General features: G+C 46.9%; 1 protein-coding gene across 10 annotated transcripts in view; it reads left to right on the top strand.

Annotated features, from left to right (window-relative positions):
- LSAMP (limbic system associated membrane protein) overlaps positions 1-19,593 on the top strand; it is a 966,851-nt gene that overhangs the window by 803,367 nt on the left and 143,891 nt on the right. For all 10 annotated transcript variants that reach the window (XM_083819698.1, XM_083819693.1, XM_083819696.1 and 7 more), the window contains one exon: positions 7,211-7,443. In XM_083819698.1, coding sequence (XP_083675824.1) covers positions 7,211-7,443 — 233 coding nt within the window. The remainder of the gene's footprint in view (positions 1-7,210; positions 7,444-19,593) is intronic.

Here is a 19,593-nt window from a genome sequence, read left to right as displayed (position 1 = left end):
GCTCTTCTGGAAATACCTAGTGGTGAGCATGTGAACGTCACCCACAAGTTGAGGGCTCAGGCAGGAGAAACAGGCCACCTGCAGTACTGAAGTCTGTGAAGAAAAGCAGAGGGGATGATGGCTTGTATGGGTGCCTTACTAGAGCTCCCAGTCCCGTTCTTGGTGTATTCTCCAAACATAAAAAAAAATTACAGTACTGAGACTCTTCCGTAGCCATTTGGTTTCAGGTCCTTTCACCAATTCAGCGTAAAAGCCAACATCTAGATCACATAAGAGACTAATTGTCTTTCAGTGAACATCAGTTCCTAAGCGACTGCAGGTGCTTTTTAAATGTCAGCCCGTGTCTTAGTGACAGCAAAAGCACAGCATCCTTAGCGTAAGCGCAGCGCGACCAAGAGACAAATCTTCCAGCAGTGTTCCCCATGGCTATCCTACAACATCTCCACTATGCCTCGGTTTCCCCTAGGGGCAGTGCAGGAGCACCCGTGATGCTACGGGAGGCTGCAGCCGGTGGAGCGAAGCATCCGCTCGTGGCCGGAGGTTTCAGCAGGGCTGTGTGATCAGTAGCTGATTGGCATCGCCTGGTGACACTGGACCAAGATCAGAGCCGGGTTTCTGGCTGAGACGAAAAGGGACGCAGACGAGTCCTTGGCTAACCCCAAAAAGGGAAAAGGAGGGGGCTCGCGGTGTTCCCTCAGCAGTCTCATCCTCCTGTCTAATCCTGGAGCGGGACCCTGATGGAAGCTGTCACTTGGCATTTCTGCAGGCATCAGCCAGAGAGCGGTTCAGCGCCTCTGCACACACGTGTGGACTGTCTGCTCAGGTGCCAGACGTGGCACCTCATGGGGACAAACCCAAGGGCTTCCTGACTCTGCTGTAAAGAAACCGATGGGTTTTTCTAGGCCTGGTGGGGTGGAGGAAAACCTGCTGCTGTGGTGGTATGCCTCAGACTGAAGCTTTTTCTGTTATTTGCAGTTTTAAAATGTGTTGGGTCTGGCCAGGATGGAGTTAACTTTCCTCATAGCAGCTCATATTGATATCATTAAAAAGGTACCTGTGCTTGAATGGATGTGGGCTGGAGTTGTTTATGCAGGTACAGTGATCCCCAGAAGATGGGAAGAGCAATAAATCATGCCAGTATAAGTTCTCTTGTTCTGATATAGTTACATCCGCCCCGGGAGAGTACTGGCATAACAATTACTGTAATTTGGGGTTTGATTTTTTTTCTACACAAACAGAAACCTATACTCTTAAGTAGTCATTTTAACATAAAGAAAACCCATGCGAGACCAGCTGCGTGTCTGCTAGTGAGAGACTGTGTGGCTCTCCTTTTAGGCTGGTATATTTTTGGTGAATTCCCTTGGGTTTCATTTTCCATGCGTATCGCACGGACTGAGAGACGAGGATGCTCACAGCACATGAGCGGTTCTGCACTGATAGTCATATTCACTGGTTGCAATCCTTTTTGCTTTCATTAAAAAGAGTTGATGGTAGAGACAGCGAGATAGGAGCGTTTCTGTACAAGGCACTGGGGAGACCTCATCTAGAAAGCTGGGTACGAATTCTGGTCACGACAGAGGAATTCAGACTGGAGCAGGTGTGGAGAAGGGCTACTGGGATGTTTAGGGCAATGGAGAGTCTATCATACAAGAAGAAACTAGAAGAGTTTGGCTTGTTGAGCCCAGCAAAATGAAGGCTGAGAGGGAATATGATTGCTCTCAGTGAACACGCTGGAAGATAAGCACCCGGGAGAGAGAAGAGCTATTTAAGCTAAAGGATGGTGTTGGCATGAGAGGGAATGGATATAAACCAGCCATGAATAAATCTAGACTTAAAATTAGAAGGAAAAAAAAAAAGTTTCTAATCCGCAGAGCAGAAAGACTTTGAGCAGCGTGCCATACCAAGCACGGGGAGGGCGAGCAGCAGCGCGGGTCCCAACCAGCCCTGCAGCACCCCAGCAGGGGATGGGCCTGAAATTACCGCCTGAGTGATGAATTATCACCCCAGGAGGTGCAGAAAGGTGTGACGGCCAAGGTCACAGCATAATACAGCCAAAACGCCTCATAGGCCTGACAGGTGATGCCATCTCCAGTTGCTATCCGCAGCATAAGGGGCCCTTGCCCTTTGCACAGACGTGCGAAGATCCCTCTGAGGGAAAGCCAAAGGGGACAAAGAGCCCTGTCCATACCCGGGCTGGGCCTCTCGCTGCTCCCAGTTAGTGGTCACCGCTCTCAGGTCCTTGCTTGCCAAGCCAGGGAAGGCTGAAGAGCATGAGCAGACGGGATGATGACACGGAGCTGTGTCCACAATGTGCTTTGGAGGAAGAGGGTAGAAAATGCGGTTCAAAACTACACTGGTTGTTTATTTTTCTCCCAAATGAGGGAAGAACATGAGCCGGCAGTGTGTCCAGGTGGCCAAAATGGCAGATGGCATCCTGGCCTGCATCAGAAATGGTGTTACCAGAAATGGTCCCAGCAGGACTAGGGAAGTGACTGTCCCTCTGTACTTGGCTCTGGTGAGACTGCACCGCAGATACTGTGCTCAGTTTTGGGCCCCTTGTGTCAAGAAAGATACTGAGTTGATGGAAATCAAGAGAAGAAGCAACAAAGCTGGTGAAGGGAGTAGAAAATGAATTATGAGGAGCAGCTGAGAGAACCAGGGTTATTTAGTCTGGAGAAAAGGAGGCTGAGGGGAGACCTCATCTATGACCATGTGGAAGGAGGCTGCAGTGAGGAGTGTGTCCATCGCTTTTCTTGTGTAGGACACAAGTAAATGGCCTCAAGTTGCACTAGGGAGGTTTAGATTGGATATCAGGAATGATTTCTTTATGGAAGGGGTGGTAAGTCATTGAAACAGGCCTGCCCAGGGAAGTGTCCCTATCCCTACTCCCAGGGTAGAGTCCCTATCCCAGGAGGTATTTAAGAGATGTATGAATGTGGTGCTTAGGGACATGGTTTAGTGATGGGGCTTGGTAGTGTTATGTTCATGGTTGGACTTCATGATCTTCAGGGTCCTTTCCAACCTAAATGATTCTGTGATTCCAAGAGATGTGGTTTGGTGGTGAAGCAGTATACCATATTTCATTTAAACCTAGCAGCTTGCATCTTCTCACCAGCAGGCTTCTAGCAGAGAATCAGGGGACTAGGTCTGCTCTAAAAGAATTTATTTATTTGGAACTATAGCAGCAATAAAACAAAACAATTATCCTGGGTTCAAGGGGACCCAATACATCACTGGTAATGCTGTAAAATCCCTGCTGTGTTAAAGTAATCATTTAAACAGCAGCTTTGCCAAGTCCTACAGGGATTCCTTCTTGCCTGTGGGCTCCCAATGCCCCCCACCCCTTCCAAACACTGGCTTGAACTTAACCCTGAGAGACCCCTCTGAAGGCAATAAAGGACACGAGGCATCCTGTGCATGGCCAAGCACATGATGAAGGGGGATGGTGAACATTAATTTCTCTCCTAACAGTGCTGCACTGTGGTGCTGGTCCTGGCCATGCAAGTGAATATCTGCAGTCAGCAACAACAGAGCAATCTCTCCCCTGGAGAAAATGAGCTGGGTAGGATTTTCTTTCTGTCACGTATTTAGCTTTACCTGTAGTACTCTTCACTCACATTAAAGGTGATGATGGTTCTCCCTGAAGATCCCAAAGAGTTTTCCTGTGGTCAAAGTGTCATCTCTTTCCCCTTTCTCCTGTGAGATGGCCCAGGACCATTTTCTGCATTTGCACGTGAGGAAGCGGAGGATGTCGAGGTGCCTTTCCCCAGTTCTACTTTCTGATTGTCTCCTGGCTGGCTCTTATGATTGTTAGTCACTGTGAGGACTGGAAACACATCGGTAGCAGCTAGAAATGGTGCAGTAGCTAAAAAATCTTAAAGGAACCAAACTACATTTTTTTTTTTTTAATGAGAAAGAAAGGGAGACTAAAGAGGCACGGCAGCAAGGTTTTTTGTTCTTTCTTTGTGTATAGTTTGAATTGGTGCTAAGATCAATAGTTCTTGAGTTCCTGCAGTGATCGTCTGAGGCATGGCCATCACCACTAGCTGCTCCTCTCGGTCGCTGCATCAGCGGATATCAGGAAATTAAACCTGAAGCCATGAGGAAAAACAAAATGGATGGATCACAAATAGTTTATTAGCACTCACTGACATTGATGGTAATGCTTTCAATAAGCCTAATGAAAAGCGTTTGACTATCTCTGTGAACTTGATTATCGATTATTAGTGAATGATAAGAGCCATTTGATATCTTGCAGAAGCCTTGCTCCTGCTGCCTCGCAGTTAAAACGTCAGTTAACGTGCCATTTAATATTCTATTAGTATTGAATTAGCACTTATTACACTGTGAAAATCATCACCATAAATCCTTATTAAAGCATGATCCATAAGGCTGGGTGGCATCTCTGGCAGAGTAGGAGGGTGCGTGCGTGCAGACGGACACACTGGGATACCTCATCCATACGGATGCGTGTTTGGAGCGCACCAGGGAATTTCCACACCTGTACATTGATTTTCTGTGGTAATTTCAGAGGAACGGGTGTGCCCAAGTGAGCAGCTCAGATCCATTTCACTCACTCTTCCAACTGTCCTCCTTATCTCTCCTTCACTTTATTTCAGTGCTGTCTGCCATCATCAGGGGCACTCGTGAGGCTGTCTGACTGTAGGGATTGACCGCCGGCCTAGGGCTGACCCCATGGCAAAAGCAGCATAGGACAGGTTTTTTTCTTCTCGGGGACAGCATTTCTTGAGGTAATTCATCTCCTCCTCCTCTCAGCCCCAGGGTCATGGCAGGCAGAAGCACAGCAAGATGCCCTGTTCATTGGGAATGGGTGGTAGCGTTTATTTTCCTCTATTTTCCTGTTTGGTCTCTGACCAAGGTCCTGTGGGGAAAGTGACCTCAGGGAATGGAAATGGTGGATGGGATGTGCGCGGTGACAAGGTCAGAAGTTGCCTGAGGTCAGCAGAGAGGGAGGGAAGAAGGGTACCCAGGTGAGTGTCCCCTTGAGACTAGGAGGTCAGGGCTTGGCTCCGACTGCACCGCTGAGCTGTTCCTGGCCCAAGGGGCGTCGCAGGGACATCTCTGCACCATGGCACAGAAATCTGTCCCCAGGCAGAGCCGTGGTGCTGTGCCGTATCACGTATCACCGCGGCACAGGTCCGGAATTCAGCACGGCTGTGTTGGTGCAGCGTTGGGTCTGTGGCGCTCGGCTCGCGCAGATAGGTGTGCCGGGGGGTTCACAAGTGACTAAGAAACTTCAACGCCCACAGACTTCAGCTGCGGCTGTTAATCTGCTTAGCTCCTCACCGCCATCCCCCTGGGGATTTTCACAAATCCAAAATGTGCAGACGGGCTGTGAACACCTTTGAAAAAGATCTAACCCTCCAATTCTCTGTGCTGGTGCAGACCTACGTAGGCACACGTGTGTGGGAAGGCTGCCCAGCCTGAGGCTCCGGAGGCAGCCTGGGTGTCCCTGCAGGGCCACCACATCCCTTGGGCACCATCCCCTCCCCAGGTCCCCAGTTCCAGCTCCTGCCACGTGTGGTTGCAGCCTAGGATGGCCTGGTGAGCTGGCACTGCATTGCTGGTTTTTAAATACAGATGGCCGCTTGCTGATTCCCCTACCCCTGTCTTTCATATGAAGACCTGATTTTAAAATATATGTATATTAAAAAAAAAGAAATCAAACCACAGCCATGAGCCCACCTTGGGACCGAAGCCTCTCTGGCTCGTGGGGTGAGGTCTGTCCCTCCCCTCTCCTGGCTGGGTGGCGGTGGTGCTGGCTGGGGCTTGGGCTGCTCTCTAACGCAAATGTTTGTCAGCTCAGACAGACCTGCTTCCAGCCTGGCCAGCAGCTTGGGGAGCCTCTCATCTCCTCCCACACAGCCTGGCTTTCCTCCAGCCCACAAGTAACCCCGGAGCAACTCGGAGAGCATCCGTGGGCATGCCTTCGGGGGAGCGGGTGGGAGGTGTCGGCCGCACTGGTGGGGGTCACATTGCACGGGACAGCAGCTGTGGCATGGCGTGAATGAAATGCATTCAAGCGGAGGAACTTGGAAAATGTCTGCCCTGCGCTAAGAGGCTGTGTAAAAGCCTACTGTCAAATATTTGCCTTATCTCGACGCGATAATCTTTATCCTCTCTCTGTTCTCTCTCAAATGCAACACATGCCTGAATTGTGCTGGGGAGAGGTGCTGGGTTATTTGGATGCCAGCAGGCTGTGGGCAGAACTCTGAGAGGTGAAGGAGGGACAGCTCTGGAGGCTGAACTTCCTCTTTATCTGCAGAACAAACACAGCATAGGCTGCTGCCTATGGAAAAAAGGAAAAGCCCTGTCAGCCTGTCTGAGCCTGGCCCTGGTGGGTACAGCTGCCAGGAGTTGTGTCCCCATGTCTTCTTGAGCCAAGAGCGAGCAGAACATGCCTCCTCTTCAGCATGTCACTTCTTCTGTGCACACCTTCTGGGCCTTCTGCACCTTCTGGAGCTTGGAAGTGGTGCCTTGGCCAAAAATGTGTTTGTCTTCACAGCACCTTCACCCCTCTCTGTCAAGGAGCAGAAGGCTTGCCACGCAGTTGCAGGAGGGTTGGTCTGTCCTCCCCCTTGCAACAGTGGGCAACTGGGGCGAAGGCAGCCGCTGGTCCTGCTGCTGCTCCTCTTCCTGCTGTTGCTTGCTGCCTTTCCTTCCCTCCTGTCTCCTCCTCACCGAAGGAACACCTTAGGTTCCTCCCCTTGTGCTGCTGAAACTGAGGGATGGAGCAGCTGTGCGCTGAGCTACAAAGCCTGAGCCCTCCAGGCTGGCAGGGGGCTGGGAATGCAACTCCCTTGTATATTTACCTTTGGAAGGTGAGGGGGAAGCATGGCAAGGACTCCTTCTGGCCTTTCCCATTGCCAGGGTTAGAAGGGATTTGGTGACCAGGGTCTCCTGTGGCCTTCCAAAGTCATTTTCAGTGCAGGTATAGACGACAGACAAAAGGAAGCGAGAGCAGGAATCGCGGTCACCCCAAATCACAAAAGATCATGAAACCCATCAGAAAATCCTTGTGAAACACATGGCCAAGGGGCTGTGATGGTGAGGAGCTGCTGTGGTTTGCTGGCAAAGCTGAAGTATACTACAGGGTTTCTGAGCAATGTGGCAAAGGGAAGGGACAAAATGGAGATGATGAAGAGGTTTGCTAATCTCCCTGTTAATCTCCCTTTCTTACCCTCTGCAGGTGTTATGTAGAAGACAGAAGCTCCAAGGTGGCCTGGTTAAACCGTTCCGGCATCATTTTTGCTGGAGAGGACAAGTGGTCCCTGGACCCTCGAGTAGAGCTGGAGAAGAGAAACCCCCTGGAGTACAGCCTGCGGATCCAGAAAGTGGATGTCTACGATGAGGGGTCCTATACGTGTTCAGTGCAGACACAGCATCACCCCAAGACTTCCCAGGTTTACTTGATTGTGCAAGGTAAGCAACATGCTTGAGAAGAGAGCAAAGAGAGAAGAAAGAACACAGTGGGTGGAGGGATTTGTGTCTTTCTTAGAGAAACCAAGGAGTCAGTAGCCTGCAGACCTTGCAATGTCAGCCAGGAGTGAGCAATCCCTTTCGGTTACAACAGGAGCCAGCGGGACTGTCCCCTTCCGCTGCGGCATGGCAAGGCTTTACTCTGCTGTTAGCCTGTCCTTCCCAAAACAGTGACAGAGCAGGGAATGCCAGTGATGCCAAGGCACATTCTAGTGTAATGCAAACCTAGCTCCTGGCTCTGGTTATTCTGGTGCTGAGGGGAAGGCATTTGTTTATGATGACATTTGTCAGAACGATGTGCTTGCCTCGTGTCTTCCCAGATAGCCCTCTGGTTTCTTTGCCCCCTCTTTCCACAGATTTCCTTTCTTTCCTTTTCTTTTTTTTTTCGTGTCAGCAAGGGTGTTGTGCTTTTCAGCCCTCCATTGTTAGCTCTTTGCCAGGCTGGGGAATTCGTTTTTCCTGGATGTTTTCCTGTGCTGGGTCATTGGTTTGCAGGGTGCACTGTCTCTAGGCATGTGTGAAACCTGGTACCTGAGGTAGCTGCTGCTTACCTTATGTTGCCCTCTCCATTTTTAGCTACCCTCCTCCTGCGTGTGTTACAGGGAAACTGGAAACTTGGCAGTCTAAAGCAACATTGTACTATCTATCTGCCTGCATTCATGGCATAATAGAGAGCAAACGTATCTAGGGGCTCACCAATTACTGTTAAGGACATTATGGAGTTTGCTTGTTCAGTTCTGCCCAGACCAGAATACCAAACAAAACAGTTTACTCTTTTTGTGTATTTTTTTTTCCTTCATGCAATTGTCTCTCCGCCTATTTATCTAAAATATTTATAGATTAGCTTAAATAGATAGGAATGTATGGCTGTGTTTAATGCATATTACAGATATGTTCAGCTTTTTCATTATCATTCAGACTGGAGCTTGTTGTTTCTTCTGATCTGTCTAGTAACCCAAAATGCTCCGAATTTTTTTTCTCATGGCAAACGTTTGAATCACTGAGGATATAAATGCATGCACGCATGCACAAATGGACTCTCCTCTTGCTGGCATTACTTGGCAGGCTCAGGGCTGACTAGGATGTTGAGTGTTTATCTGCAAGGCAAAGTTGGGATGCGTGGTCAGAGGTGATGCTTTACATGGGAGCGCACTGAGAATGAAGGCTGCCCTTTTTCTCAAAATCGTCCTTCAGCAGCGTGAGGAGCAGTGAGCATCAGCACACAGAGCAGGTCCCCCAGCTTGTTTGAGGGGTTTTGGGAATGCACCCGGCATGAAAAGCACTGGCAGGGCCCTGGGGGTATACCCAGCCTCACTGAAAACTTCAACCGTGCAGGCAGCTTTTTGCTGGTAAGGTCTGACTGCACGCGGTTTCTATTTACCTGTCAAGGAAAATGTAGGTACAAATGAATTTTAGAGCCATGCACATGTATTATTAATTTTATTTGTGCCTATTAGATACAGGCCTAAGCAGCAGAATTGAGTTCTCTAGCCAAGCTTTCACTCCCATGTGTGATTGTCCAGCTCTGAACTACTGCCACCTTTCTGAGGATGAGAAAATTCAGGTACTGGCACACGTAAACTCTGGATGCCTCTAAACAAGGTGTCTGTGGATTGCTTGATGTGTGCCACAGATTTACCAAAAGACCCGCTGCGATATCGTGCTTTCTTTTAGAGCACCAGGTCCCAGAGTGCTGTAATTGGATGAAACTCGAAACTCTAACACAGCTTCGATTTTTTTTCTAAAAGTAAATCTGGTTTGGTTTAAAAAAAAAAAAGAGAAAAAGAAAAAGAAAAAAAAATGGAGAAATATGAAATCTTTTACAGTTTGGAAGAGTGAGACTCATTTTAATCTGTGCTTTTATTAGTTTAAAACTAATAAATAATTCATTTGAAATACTCTTAACTAATAAAACTAATTTATTAGAAACTAGTGTAAGTTACAAAATATTCCCTTTCCTCTTCCAGTATAATTTTCTCGTATCAATTATTATTATTATTCTCAGATTTGCAGGTTGTTTGCCTGAAAAAATAGTCTGTCACTAGTGCAAATGAAAGGAGATTAGATACTGAGTTGTGCTAAGCTTTTTTATTTTTTTTTAATTTAATGTAATTTATTTCGTACTCTTTTATGTCATAAATTTAAAACCAACAGTTATGTGAAGCTGTGGGCATCCCAAACTCAAATAAATCAAACACAGCTCCTGAAAGATTAAGTAACAGGGTGTTCAGCTGTGTCCAGCAAATGGGATAGCTGTATCAGAGACTAACGGGTAGGTAGATACTGGATTGGTGCATTATAAGTAGGGGAGGCCACTTCCATAACCACAGGGCCAGCGCCAGGCGAAAGAGATGGGCTTTGATGTGTCCTAAGGATTGCCTGTGTTCAGATCATTGCAGGTTAATGGAATTGCATTTTGGGGGCAGATCTTTCCTCCCTTCAGAAGATTGGCTTTCCCTGAGACGAGCTCTGCTCAGTGAACTCTGCTGGTCAGAGCTGCAGGAGTGTATCACAGGTGGAGAGGGGTTACCCCTCGGGTGGGCATGCCCGTGTCCCTGGGTGCTTCTGAGGGAAGAGCCAGCTCTGCCTCATCAGCCAGCCCCAGTCTCTGCACAGCAGGCTGCTTGATCCCCTCTCCCCTCTGGCTTAGGCACGTATGGCCACTGATGGGATCCCTCCCAGCTGGGCCGTACTGCAGAGGTCTAAAAGATGGGTACTGAAAGGACACAGACAAAAAGATCACACCCTGGTAGCCGGCTAACAGTGGAAAAAGTACTCTTGCTAACTGTTGCCATGAGGTAGGTTATCCTGTACTCTACATCTGTCTTTCCCCCTTCTCAAATTCAAAGTCAGCTCTGCTGGGAGAAGTAGACGTCCACTACCAAAAGGTTGAGGAGTGTAACCGTGGCCATATCTTCTGTCTTTCTGACCCAGGTGCCTCATTTTGGGGTAGGGCTGGCTAGAGACTCTTTCCATTTACTACCCCAGATATTTCTGGTGGTGTCTGGTCAGAGGAGCAGAGAACTGGAAGGACCCACAAGAGGTGGTCTGGTCCTTCTCAGTGCACTGAGACAAGATCAACTAAACACCGGCTGCCCCTAACATGTATTTTTTGAAGAGACCCTGCACCTGCATAGCCAGTGCGTGGCCATTCATTCATGCTTTTTGCACTTGGAAAGCTTTTACTAGGATATCATCCAAACTGATTTTGTTAACAAGTATTTCTGGTCCTTCCACAACACGTTGTGGTAATTTATCCTACTCCTCCTCAAAAATACCTCTCACCTGCCCATGAACCCTTGTGTCTTAGACCTCTCCAGTCTAGATTAACAGGCTTACTTCTTGCAGGCCATATTTTCCAACCCTTACATTGTATTTTGTTCACTCCTGATATGTTTGTCCACACATTTCCTTAAATGTACTGTCCAAAACCAAAGCAAGAGTTCCAATTCAGACTCATTTGTGCAGCCAAAAGTCAAATAAGTAACAGCCATATTTTGCATATCATGCTTCGCTTAACTACCCCCAGAATAAGATGAGATTCAGCTTTTTTTATAACAGCACCTCATCGCTTTCTCTTATTTAGTCCCTGCTGCTCTCTAGCTCTCAGGTACTGGTCTGCAGCACAGCCGACTTGCTGCTCATTCCCCACTTGTGCAGGTGAGCACTAATTGTTATTTTTCCCCCCTTCCCAAGCGCAGCGCTTTGTGCTCGCTGCTGTTGGATTCCTTCTAGTTGGTTTCTCCATGGAGACCACCACTTCAGTTTTCTTATCCTCCTTGACTCCAAGGCGCTTGCCACTGCCTCCGACTTGGTGTCACCGACCCAAGTCAGGTGCCTTCTTCCTGTTCCATCACAGAGGTGTTAATTGAAGTGTCGAAGAGATCAGGGCACAGAAGCGGACTGTGGTAACAGCCCATTAAAACCTCCATCCTGACGGATAGGAATCTGTTGATTGCGGCTCTTTGAAGCGTCCTGATGGTGATTTAACATCCACCATATTTTCTTAGCTTGCTCAGGAGGCTGTCAGGCCTGCTGAAGTCAAGATATATCACATACTGCTCCCTCTTCATCCACTATGCCACGTAACCTATAAAAAAAAAAAACAAGGGAATGATGCCGGGGTGACGAGAGAGATGCTTGCCAAAAGTACATTGGTTATTTTTTCCTTTACTGTGTTATTATCCTCTAGGTGTTTATAAATGGGATGTTTAATCGTTCCTTCCAGTATGCTCAGTAACTTGTTCCAGGAGAGTGAGTCGTAAAGGGGACCTGGTGGCTGCCCCTTTCCCAGCGTTATCTTGGGCCCTTGTTCTTTTAGGGCTGTAGCCTCAGGCCCTTCTCAGGCATAAGTGTCAGGGGAGAAATCCCTGTAGTTCTTACTGATCAGGGTCATAGGCATAGAAGCGCAGAGAGATTAGCAGGCATGGGGTTTAAAAGTTTTGGCAATAAAGGCTTAGTCCTGTCCAACTCCAGCTGAAGGAATAACTCTCTCAGCTAGGAGCAAGCAGATGGTTGCTGTTTTTGCTGTCAAGAGCCTTTACAACAAGGCATCGCTGTGAATGGAGGCGGTTGGGAGCTTTTCAGTGAAACAAAAACATTTCACTTGTTTTGGCTTTGAATGTTTAATCGGGAGGATTTTACAGGTCTGAGGTGCTTTTTCTGGTCAAAACTGTGAAGAGAAAAAGCTATAGCATTACCACAGCCTATCTGAAAGCTAATGGTTGCAGCCGAGACAGGGAGAACTCGCACGCACCTTTTTGCTCAGCCTCTGGGACTCCTGCAGCCTTGCTAACATTTCTCATGATTTCCAGTTACTGAGCGTTCAAAGGATATGGGATCTCCCTTGTTTTAATGTTTATTTCATGAAAAAAAAATAAAAATCAAAAGGGCTTTGTCATTTTGGCAGAGCAAAACCAAAATTTGGAAACATCAGCAGCAATTTTTCACAAAGGGGAATTCTTGTTTACTGCCGAGCCCTAATCAGAAACTCCAAGTCAATGTATAGCAGCTAAAGGCCAAATCCCCCAGTTTTCTTTCAAACTGATAGGCATTAGTGTGTGAAAAGAACCACAGGGCATAGTCTGCTCCATTATGCATTGCCTTTGTAGAGCTCCTTGCTTACAAAGATGCAGACTGACCATTCATTCTTTCCAAGTGGTATAAAGATGTATTTGTTGTTGCTGGGATTTAACCATTGAAAACTTGTTATTAACTCTATGCAGTAGATTAGCTGTTGCCCCTCTCTGCCCACTCCCCTGAAATTACAGGACTTTGTGCTGGTGAAGCACTGCAGAGCAAAATCCTTTGCCCACAAGGGCAGCAGAAGCTGGCCAGGCTTCCCTCATGTAAGCACTGCCCCTTGTAGGATCCAGGTCTGGGGTTGAGGAAGGAGGGGGTTTTCCACCACCCTCTCAGCCCTTGCCCTCCCTGCTGAGGATGATGATAGGGGAAAATTCTGCCTCAGACACTGGGGCTGTGGGAAGGGTTTCTGAACAGAACTGGAGCAAGGCACGCCAGCATCTTTTATAGGACCCTGGAGTCAGATATCAGATGGATGAAACTTTTGCTGGACACCAGCCTCGGACCTATGCCAGTGAGCCAGAGTGGGGTTCGTGTGACCAAGTGTTTCCACCGGAGTGAGTCATCTTGGACTCCCTTTATCATTAGTGAGGAGAAGCAGGCTCTTCTAGGACATAATCCAGCTCAACCTGAGGGAGCCATCCAGACTTCATCAGACAAAATGACCCGCAGAAATGTCAGCTCCCTTCCAGTGACTGCAGAGGGGAGCCCAGGGTGGCCGGTCTGTGTGGTGCCATGCACCTTTTAGTCTTTCCAGACCCCTTTCTGTCATTCTCCTCCACTTTTTTCCCTGACAGAACATGGGGTTGGTGGCTGTCAGTGGGTTGCTGGAGACCAGAGCTGTCTTTGAGCTCAGCAGAGCCGTGGTGGGGGCCTGTCTTCCCCTGACATTTCTGGCCTTTGCGCCCCTTTGACTGGTGCTAGAAGCAGGGCAATTCGAAGAGAGCTGAAGCTATTTTTCCTTTGCTAGCCAAACAATAAGGATGTTGGAGTCAGGTGCCGCTCCCAGAGATATGTTTGCTTCCCTGCTCGGTGGGCGCTGAGCCCAGAATTCGGAGAGATCTTTCCGAGCACTAGCACTGTGGCGTTTTCAATTCCAGGGAGCCTGCAGTAGGTAAGAATGAGCACAGACCACTTTGTCTTTTTCAGGACATAGCCCCAGTGGGAAAATGACAGCGAATTTGGCATGCTGTTGCAAAGAATAATGAGATAACATGGGAGTATGAATTTTCTGAGAGGGATAAAAAAAAAAAATCATTTTACTGGGAGCGGTGGGGGAGAAGAAGAAAAGATTGGAGGGAGGAGATAAATTCAGATTACTACAGGGGCTGGGAGAGGCAGGACCAGTGTGCACAGAAGGAAGTGACAGCAGATCAGTTTGTTGGGGAGAATAAGCTGAGAGAGCAGGGAATCATCTTGGGGAACCGAAGCACACTAGATCTTGCTACCCCCCTTCTGCGGCTATCGTGGACCGTAATTTCCTACCAGCAAAATAATTCTAGAATTTCAGGCACACAGTGGTATCGCTGGCAATCTTTCTAGGTTTTCTGTGCTGGTTTGTTTTGCCCAAACTCATAAATCGCAGGAAATTGCACCTGGTGTTTCATAGTTTACCAAGGAACTTCCTGCCGCGCCCCATCTAATATTTTTATGGCCTCCCCATAGTGCCCTGATGCCTCTTAACTTCTGTTTTCCTATCTGTAGGCAGGGCTGGAATGTTACTGTGCAGGGTAGGTTTTGTCTCTGTTTTATAGGTTGGCTCTCAGCACTTCTTAGTGCATAAATCAGGAGGTTTTTTTTGGGAAATATTTTGGTGCTTGCTTTGCAGGTGCAGGCAGGAGACAAAAACAGAATACTTCAAAAAATGCTTACTCACTTTGGAGGAAAAAGTATTGCGTAAAATACACTGAATGCTTTCCTACGGCTGGGAGGAAGGGTCTTGATATGATAATCCAGCTCCTTGTAGATATAAATCATTTTGGCTTGAGTGGTCTCTTCAGAGCAGTATCAGCTGACTTGGTGTGATTTTGCCTGATCAGCTGATTCTAGATTCAGAGCAGTACTGTGAAAGATTTCCCCTTGATAGCTCTTTGTCTGATTGTCTCAATCTGCTGCCCCATGTCTTAGCCTGGACTGTAAGACAGTGGAGTAGGGACAATATTTGCTCTCCACTCCAAACGCAGCAAGAACCTAGTCGCATCACCAAGTCTGCTAACCCTTGGGAAAGTGCAAATGACTGGTAATCCTAAAGCCAAGCATATTCCTGCTTTCATGGCTGAAACGGCCATGGTAGCACAACAGAGTTGTCTTGACCTGTTGCAAGCCTTGAAACTTGACTCAATTTGCCCATTACGGGGGGTAGTCCCATTGACATCCTAAGTGAAGTTGTGGATTCCCATTGCTTGCACCCTCCACAATGGCCACTGTCTTGTCAATATCAAGTGAACAATTTTTTCCCCACATCCTCTTGAGATCTTTTTGCAGAGAAAAAGTGCTGGTATAACCTGGAATTAATATATTATTCATTGTATGTAACAGGCCTGTAACTGCTCAGTAGCTTGAAGATGAGCAATAAGGCTTTTTAAAAGAAGAAAAAAATCTCAAAAGATCTGATCTAAAGCTTTGGATTTCTAACCCACGATAATAAGAGAAGATATATAGCTAGTCTCCACTAGACATTTTTGGATCGGCTTGTCTTTCCGCTTGCAATACAGATGAAAGCTAAGGTTAATTATGCTCCACATTTCTCTGTCTCCGATCAACCTTTTCCATAGCTTTGCTGTCCATTTTATTTTCTTACTTTCATTTGCATGAAATACTGCCAGGTTGAGGTTAGCCAGATTTGTGGTTTGTTTAGCTGAGGTTTTATTATATCCTAGAGATACTGGAGGTAGCTTGGCTTCCTGAGGAAACAAAGTACATCGGGTTTTATTTGAATGGGCATGCTGTTTGCCTGTCCTTCCACTTGGCAGTCCTCTGCTCAGTTACCTCCAGCACCCCTCATATCCACTGAGACCTTGCCTGGAGAAGAGCTGTGGCCCCTGAAGTTCTCACTAGTGGCTCCTGTTCTACTGAGTCCCATACCGACAGGACACATAAAAGGCTGCATGGCTGCAGGTTGGTTCAGAGCCATGTTTGTGCCAGCTGGCTTGTGCCACGTTGACTAAAACTGGCCAAGAGCCCAGAAGGTTGTTCGAGAGATGAGACATTAGGACCTAGGACACGGTGGTAAACCAGGCGTTGTTAACTCCAGCGTTTGTGGAACAGCGTGTTCCTTTTGCCTGCTTTTCTTATTTCACTGGTGCCCGTGGAGTCGATGCTGCAAATCTGCCGTGCCCAAAGCTCCATATGGGATTCACTTGAAATTCCAGATTCCTGGGGTCCACCAGCTCGGGTTTTGTGTTTTTGGCTGCTGTGTTACTGTCTACACTCATTGTAGCTGTGTGTTAGTGGATAAGGATCTGGATGAAAATCTTTATTCCACTGAAATTAAAGGGAATTTTGCTTCGCTGGAGCCAAGACTTCATTTGAAATTGGAATTGGCTAGAAACAGATTGTAAAATAAACCTAAATTGAGCCAGCAGTTCAGAAACAACATCCAGGCTTGTAGAAAGAAACAAATTTATTTCCTGCTTTAAAAGCTCTCCATTTTAGTATTTAATATGCAATAATTACAGAAGGAAAGAAATTGGCATTTCAGGAAAAAGAACAAGGTGATAGACTTTCTAATATGAAACTGTCATTTTAGAGCTGACTTGGGAATTTAAAGGGTGAGGGAAGGCAGGTAGGCATGGTATCTGTGCTGTGTCTTCCTACCACATGCTTCTGACTGCGTGGTGTATATTGATCTCAACCCATCCCGCTGTAACCTTGTGCTCCCACTATTTGTCTCTATCCAGTTGCTGACCGTCATCTCACTCCTCAGCTGAGGTGCCATCCTTCTGGTGTGTGTACAAGCCATGTCTTGTAGGATAAGCCTCCAGCTGCTTTCCACAAAAACAACAAATGATAAATTCTATTAAGCAATAGGTTTTCAGGGCTTGGATTTTGTTGGCTTTTTCGGTGCTCAAGCTCTTCTTTTTATCTTTAGAAATATTGGAATTACTACCCCGGTAGCAGCTCCTTACTCACCAGAAAGTGAAGAAACATTCTGAGAAAATAATGACTTAATATCACATCTCCTGTATAGCTGCTAAAATGTCATTAGTTGGTTGCTTGGGAAAAAAATAAAATCTCCAAAATAACAGAATAGCAGCTTGGTTTAATAAAGCCTGAGATGTGATAGTTAAGTGGGAAAAAAAAGGACTTGCCAAATGTGCGTACAACAAAATAGACAAAAAAGATACAGATATTTAGACACATGGCTTCCATTTACTGAGTAGTCAGACAGGGAGCACTTTCTCAAAACCCAACCACAGCTTTTGAAAATGTCTTTAAAAAAAATAAATATTGGGTTAAAAAGCGTGAATCTCCCACAGAAAATGGGAGTAAGGTGGTGGATTAGAAACACAAAGGAAGCAGCGGGGTTGTTCCTGGGGAAGAAACAAAGGTATGCCTTGGCAATCTGAGGGAGCACGTGGAGGCTGTCGTCGGTGGCACTGGGTCTCTGCCTGCCACAGCTCAGGCTATCAGCGGGGAGACCCGTGGTGGGAGGAACTAAGCCCTGCTTGAGAAATTTTAGCTGATTGTCGAAGTCTGAGAATACTATCAAGAGATCGTTTTGTTTCTAGAAGGTGCATCGGGAGTGCCATCGCTTGTCTGCCTGGCTTTTGCTGGAGGACCCTTCGGAAATCCCAAAATGGGGATTTCACAGTTCTGACACCAAAAGGCTGAGGCTGCTGAGGGTTGGGGAAAGCTACTTCTAAAATTCCCTCCATCTTCATGTATCTGATTTCCCCTACATGGTCTACTTGATAGTACTTCTCCAGTCTTCCAGAGACTTTTCCAGGAATATCTTCATTTATTATGTGGACACATGTAGGTATGGGGAACAGCCTTAAAATATAAAACTTTCAGGGACTCTTCAAACAGAGAAGTAGAGTATAACTACATTTTTCTTCCCCTTCCATGAAGGTTACCTTTAAAAAAAAAATATTTGCAGAAAAAATAAAAAAAGATAACTAGGGAGGTCCTCTTTAATGAAATGAGAATTGGATTTTGGTGATAAGTTTTAATTTAGGGCAAATAATTTAATTGGAATGACTCATTAATTTGGGGGTGCATAAATTGGGCCTCTGGCAGCCTATTATCTTCTTTTTTCCTTTCTGATTCTTCTCTGTCTGCACTATAAGAAAAGCCTTTTGCCTTTAATAAGGTAAGGAGACACTCCTTTTGAATTTGCGGAGAAGGGACTCTCATGGTGACTTCAGTGTACTGGCAACTCAACTTTGGGTACCCTCGGCTAATGCTGCTCAGGCCATACGACCACTGAGCTGGTTTTCCCAGCATCTCATCATGCAGATGCTCAGCTATCCATAGAGTATGGGCGATGTGGTGGGCTTGGGACATCTAGCTGCAGTTAGGCTTGGGTACAAGTTAGTAGTGCTCTGCTTGGCAGGGCCATCATCATAAGCTGGCTGCAGGATCCGTTGATGAAATTGTCTGCAAGGAGATCAGAACTATGTCACCAGAAGGAGTTGTATGTCAGGACCAGCATAACGTAGACTTAGACTTAGAAAATAAGTGAGACATCTGCTCGTGTTGGGTTAACTGGGAGGCTGAGATCTCAGCTCTGCTGTTGGTGAGTATATCCATTAATGTGTTAAAAGCCAATGCAGGCAGGCAGAGGAAAGCGCGCAGAGTGAAGAGCCTTTCAAAGGGAGAGGAGCCAAGAAGCAAGATCCTAAACATGAATTCCTTGTCGCCCTCACACAGGTGCCACGGCAGCAGCTGTAGTCTGGAGTGTCTCTTCAAAATGATTGTCCCCTTGTTAGACTGATGGGAATGTGACTTTTGGGTATGTTAATGCTTTGAATGCAAAGAAAAAATTCTTTGCAAAGTAGGATAAATCTCCCCAAATAACCACAGAACAGACTCAACTGTACAGTTCCAGTGATGACCTTGGGGATTATTAACACACAGAGCTCCCAATTCACGATTTTATCTGAAAGATTAATCCATTTGTTGACCTACTGGATAGAAATCGAGAACAAAAGTTTGTAAGGACACCGCTTTTGGCAGTCCAAATCAAGGCACCTTGGCTCTCTCGCTGCCAGTGTCTTAACCTGTTTGAGGGGAGTGTTAACAGCGTGCCAGTGACTGTTTTTCACTACTGTGAATGTTTCACATGATTTGTTGTCTGACTGTGTTCCAGGAGAATATTTACAGGAGTATAAAGCCTGTAGACTGTCTTTGCAATTGGGGCTGATGTGGGCAGTATCTGAGCAAGCCCTGGACTCCAGGCCAGATAGCATAGACCAGCTTGTGTTCATGCTACTTGGTGGTTCTACCTTTTGGAGCAGATAGATCTTGTCCACGACGCACCAGCCACTGGCAGGGAGGACTGGTCTCCTCCATGTTCCCTGTGTTGCCCCCAAAGCCCTCAGACATGCTTATTTATGGGTTGGTTGATTGATTTGTTATGTTTGCTGCTTCAAAGCGCCTGAAATGATGAGAAGGCTGGGACGCAGTCTGGCAGCAGACCGGTGTTGTTATAACAGGATGCCAAGAGTGCATGGAAGAATTTGAAAGCCTGGGGCCTGTGGAGTTGGTGTTGGAGGGCTCTCCCAGGTTCAGGGAGCCAAACGTGGCACTGTCTGCCTGTCTGGAGGGGGCTGTCCTTGTCAGCTGTGCCTGGCATGGGGAGGGGAGCTGAGCGGGGATGCTCTGTGTCATTCCAGAAGAGAGCCTGGGACTGAACTCAGGTCTGTATGCACAGCTCTCCAAAGGACTGGAGCAAAATTGAGAGACTGTGGTTTGATCTCTGGAGCAAAATCTAGAAAACCCCATCGACAGCAAGACATAGCCTTTCAAGGTCATAAAAGATTCATCTCGTCTTAACAAATCCAGGGT

This window comes from Anser anser (genome assembly GCF_964211835.1).
Source record: "Anser anser genome assembly, chromosome: 1".
NCBI lineage: Eukaryota > Metazoa > Chordata > Aves > Anseriformes > Anatidae > Anser > Anser anser.
This window is presented reverse-complemented; position numbering and strand designations above follow the sequence as displayed.